General features: G+C 40.3%; 1 protein-coding gene across 1 annotated transcript; it reads right to left on the bottom strand.

Annotated features, from left to right (window-relative positions):
* Positions 1 to 1,153: 1,153 nt before the first annotated feature.
* On the bottom strand, positions 1,154 to 2,167 carry LOC100464795 (olfactory receptor 51G2). Its single transcript, XM_011218316.2, has 2 exons — positions 1,728 to 2,167; positions 1,154 to 1,661 (listed from the first exon to the last, which is right to left on the bottom strand). Exons 1-2 carry the CDS (start codon positions 2,165 to 2,167, stop codon positions 1,154 to 1,156), a joined length of 948 nt encoding a protein of 315 aa, XP_011216618.2.
* Positions 2,168 to 4,927: the final 2,760 nt, after the last annotated feature.

The following is a 4,927-nucleotide window of genomic DNA, read 5'->3' as shown; positions in this document are numbered from 1 at the left end:
AACATGGACATAAGCAGTCATTACATGTATATATATATACATATATATGTATACATATATATATATGTATATAGTTGTGTGTGTGTGTATACATAATTCAGCACCATGGATGTATTGTAGCTTTCTCTCACTTGCTTATTTGAACGGTGCATTCTAGCTTTCTCTCACTTGCTTATTTGAACATGACTATATTATTTGTCAAAACTCAGAATTGTAAACCACAAACTGTGAACTTTGCTGCATGTAAATTTAAAAAAGAAAAAAAGTGTTGGGGGAATCCCATAATAGATGGTGGACTTTGAAAAAATATTGTAGTTGTATTACAAATGTAATACAGTGTCACTAAAGGACATGAAGGAAAAAGGAGCTGATCTCAGTAACTTCAGAAAATGGTATTTTGACTGGGCATTGTAGGTTTTGTGATCTGGACCTGCACACAAACATTGCACTCAATGTGGTAAATTTGTTCCCACCAGGAGCATGGGTTAATCATTTTGAAACTACATTTATGTATACAAGGGATGAAATGATGAAAAAATAAATTCAACTTCATTCACAGAGCTGGTGAAGATTGGAGGCTGTGCCCACCCTTCATGTATCATGGAGCATGAAAAAATATCGAACTGCCTAATAGTCACATTGGGACACATTTTATTATATCAATTAAGGTCTTTATTTCTTTAAATGTATTTAGAAGTTTTGAAATATTTTATTTGGTTTATATTTTCCAGTGTAACCCACACCTACAGTTATTATACAAATCACAAGAAAAACATTTTGAGTTTACGTATTTGCCTAATTTTCAGAAAGTATACCAAGTGAGGTCCTCTTGAGCTTAATTTTATAAATACAACTCTAGGGTTTTGGTTGGAGGGCATCTCAGATGTCTTTGAATTCCACTCTTCTAATCTGTTTGCTTTTACGTGTTAATGATACTCTCTCAAGGTCCTGTCAGTGTCCTCTATAATAATCCGAGTCTTCTACAGGCTGATACTGAGTTTCGCAGAATGAGCAACATGTGTTTTTCTCATTAAACAAGTATTATTTTCAATGGTGTATGTTTAACACATTTTAATATATTTCAATGAGTGTTTTTGAATAATTAATTGATTGATACATCAGATGGAAGCGATATACTCTTCATCTCTGTGACTCAGAGTTTTCCCGGGTGGAACATCTTCAGAATGCGTACTCGAATCTCTTTGGTTTTAACACTATAGACAATTGGGTTGAGCATTGGAGGAACAAGAAAGTGCAGATAGGAGAGAAGCATGGATACTTGAGCTGGTAGCTTCTTTTTCCCAAAGCGGTGAATCATCGACAGGCTGACCAATGGGGTATAAAATAGTAATTCAGCACAGATGTGGGAAATGCAGGTGTTAAAGGCTTTGAGCTGCTCCGAGTTAGAAGCAATGCTCAATACTGTCCTTAAGATTAGCACATAGGAGAGGAGAATGAGTACAGCATCCAACCCCAGTGTGGAGAGCATGACAAAGAGCCCAAAGCCACTGTTCACAAGAGTGCTGGAACTGGCTAGTCTTAAGACATCAGGATGAACACAGTATGAATGAGACAGAACATTCACAGGCTGAAACTGCAGTCTTCCAAGGAGCACAGGCAGGGGCAGGTGGAGAGCAGCACTTTGGGTCACAATGGCCAGCCTAAGGGCCCCAATGCGCTGGGTTGTGAGAATGGTGGCATAGCGTAAGCGGGTCACAATGGCCAGCCCAATGGCCCCAATGCGCTTGGTTGTGAGAATGGTGGCATAGCGTAAGGGCTCTCGAATAGCCACACAGCGGTCAAAGGCCATGGCCAAGAGCACAGCTGATTCAATCACTGAGAAAGTATGGATGAAGAAAAGTTGCATAAAGCAGGTTGCAGCTCCCACCTTTCTCTGGCCTAGGAGAAAGACAGCTGCCATTGAAGGCAGTGTAGATGCTGAGAGGCCCAGGTCAACCATTGAGAGCATAGACAGGAAGAGGTACATGGGTGTGTGGAGGCTGGGCACAGACTTGACAATGCACATTATGGTGATGTTGCCCAACAAAGAGAGAACATAGACAGAGCAGACAGGGAGAGCTATCCAGCAATGAGCGGCCTCCAGTCCCGGGAGATCCATCAGTATGAAGGTGAAGCTGCCGGCATTTCTGTTGTTGAGAACTGCCATAACTTTGGGAAGAGCTTGCCCTGGAAAAATTATAAAGAAGGCAAAGAATTATTCTTTCATAGCGTTTTCCTAGCATCTCATCCCACAGCACCCACGGCCCGTGTCTGCCGAGTAATGTCACTCTCCTCCTGTTCTTACAACACTGAATCCCATTCCTTTAGAGGGCCCCTAGAGTACAAATGCTGTCTCTCTTCTTGGAGATTTGCCCTAGTTCTCAGAGGCTGTTTGTGCCTTTCACACAGAGAAAATACCTTCCTCACTTGAAGATGTTTCAAGGATTGAAAAATGGAAAGGACAACTCTGTGGTGAGAGCACAGGATACAGATGCATAAGATAGATTAGTTTTAATACCAGAAAATGGGTTCTAAAGAAAACAAGAGAAGGATAATTATATTTAATGGCTGCTTGGGAGTTAGAAAATCAAGTATAAGAATGTTAATACTGACTCTGGACTGATGTCACCGGATATTATCTTTTGCTCTGAAAGGGATTTAAAGGTAGTACCTGCGACAAGAAGACACCAGGAAGGTTTGGCTTGATGTGTATGTCTAGTGGATTAAATCCCTTCTCAACCTCCGTTATCACTCTCTGAAAAATGCTGGATAGGTGGGGCGAATATGGGAGAGGAAGAAGGTGGAGAGTAGATAATATTTGCAGTTGGAAATATGTATATTCTCAGTGGCATCACACATTTACTGAGCTCCTACTGTGTACTCAATTTAAGTAATATAATATAGACAATATGTTTGAAGGGCTAGTAATCCAGTGGTCAACACAGAACGCATCCATGAGAGGACTCATGGATGACCATGGGACAGATAAAAGATCCTAACTGGTAATCTACATTCTGCTCTCCACAACACATTTTTTTTAAATTAAAGATTTTACTTATTTATTCTGGGGGTGGGGGGAGGAGCAGAGGGAGAGAGACAAGCAGACTCCGAGCTGAACGTGGAGCCTGACACGGGCTTGATCCCAGGACCCTGAGGTCATGACTCCAGCTGAAACCATGAGTCAAACACTTAACTGACTGAGCCCCCACAACTCACCTTTCTAAATAATGATCTTGGGTACTTTCAAAGACAATTATTAAAGAAAGGAACACAATGTGAAATCTGATTACATAGAGTTCAAGAGAAACTTGGGCACATACATGAAGTTCACATTGAATGATGATTTTCTTTGCTAACATCTTAGGAAAGTTCTCTTAACAGCGGAGGTTTCAACATGTTCTACCTTTTTGAACACTAGTTATAATACTGGCCTCTAAAGTCCTAAAGAATGCCTATAGTCCCCTTTCAACAGGCTAACCATGCTAACCAATCTAAGGAAAACCCAGAGAAGAAATTCTGTGAAGAGTGAACAACATGTCAGAATCAAAGCAACATGGTAATTGAACAATAAATCAATATTGGCAATTATTATAGGACAGGTTGGGGGGGGAGAAAAAGAGTGATAACCACCTACGAGAAAGGCACAAAGCAAAGGCAGTCCTGTCAGATTTGAGAAAGGATCTGCAATAGAAAGCGTAGGACTGGGATTTCGTGTGCTTTTACCCATGGAGAGGTGAGGGTGGGTGAGTACCAGCCATCATTTTTGTTGTTCTAATAAAAACTCCCTCTGAACTTTGGTTACAGAGGGTGAGGTATGCTATTCTTACACTTTGGATCCATCAACTTGCCTCAACAAGTTTTACTTATAAGCTGTTAACCACAGTGTCTTTTCAAAAGAAAGGAAAAGCACTGCTCCCTAGTAATACATAAAAATTCTCATAAATGCAGAGAAGTTATCATTATTAACCAAAATAAAACATCTGAGACTCAGCATTAATATTCCTGGGAGAGTATTTAACACACTGGTATGAATAAAATAGTAAATGCATAGCCAAAACATAACCAGAGTGGGAAAGAAAAAAATTTTATATTTGGAAGCCATGAGATGATACGGGATAAGCTGGTGATCAATTCACAGATGGGAAAAGTCCCCAGGGCTGCTTGGAAGTCTTGGCCTTGCCTCTACCTTCTAAGGATGTCAGAAACAAAAGGCTGCTGCAATCAGACTCTAAAGCATGGGAGATGGATTCAGTCTCTGTGTCTGATTCTGTCCAGTGATAGGTATTGCACTGTGTAGGGACCCAGTCACCTCAGGAATGCAAACTTCCATCCTCTGAGGACAGCGGATCCTCACAAAACATAAGGCCAGGTGGGAAAGATCAGGGACACTAAGGATTTGGGGAATTGCCTGAGACAGGAAAGCAGGGAATGAAGACAGTAGCAGACACTGCATTTAGTGAATAGTATGAACTATTTTTTTCAATATAATTCATCTCTTGTTATGTATCAGGCATATTACTATACTTTGCAGAGAGATAACGGAGTATATAAAGACAAATTCTAATACAGAATAATGATCTAAACAGCATCATTTCATCTGAGATAGCTGTGATAATCGGTATGGGACGACAGAGAAGCATTCTTTTTTTTTTTTAAGCTTGTAGTAAAATGCTTTATTTTTTTAAATAATTTTTTTATTATATTACATTAGTCACCATAGAGTACATCACTAGTTTTTGATGTAAAGTTCCATGATTCATTACTTGAGTATAATACCCAGTGCACCATGCAATATGTGCCCTCCTTACTACCCATCACCAGCCTATCCCATTCCCCCAGCCCCCTCCCCTCTGAAGCCCTCAGTTTGTTTTCCAGAAGAAAGGGAAGAAGAAAGGGGGGGGTAAACAGAAGGGGGAATGAACCATGA

The sequence above is a fragment of the Ailuropoda melanoleuca genome, chromosome 5, assembly GCF_002007445.2.
Source record: "Ailuropoda melanoleuca isolate Jingjing chromosome 5, ASM200744v2, whole genome shotgun sequence".
In the NCBI taxonomy this organism is placed as follows: Eukaryota; Metazoa; Chordata; class Mammalia; order Carnivora; family Ursidae; genus Ailuropoda; species Ailuropoda melanoleuca.
Note: the sequence above shows the minus strand (reverse complement) of the source record. Positions and strands in the feature narration are given on the sequence as shown.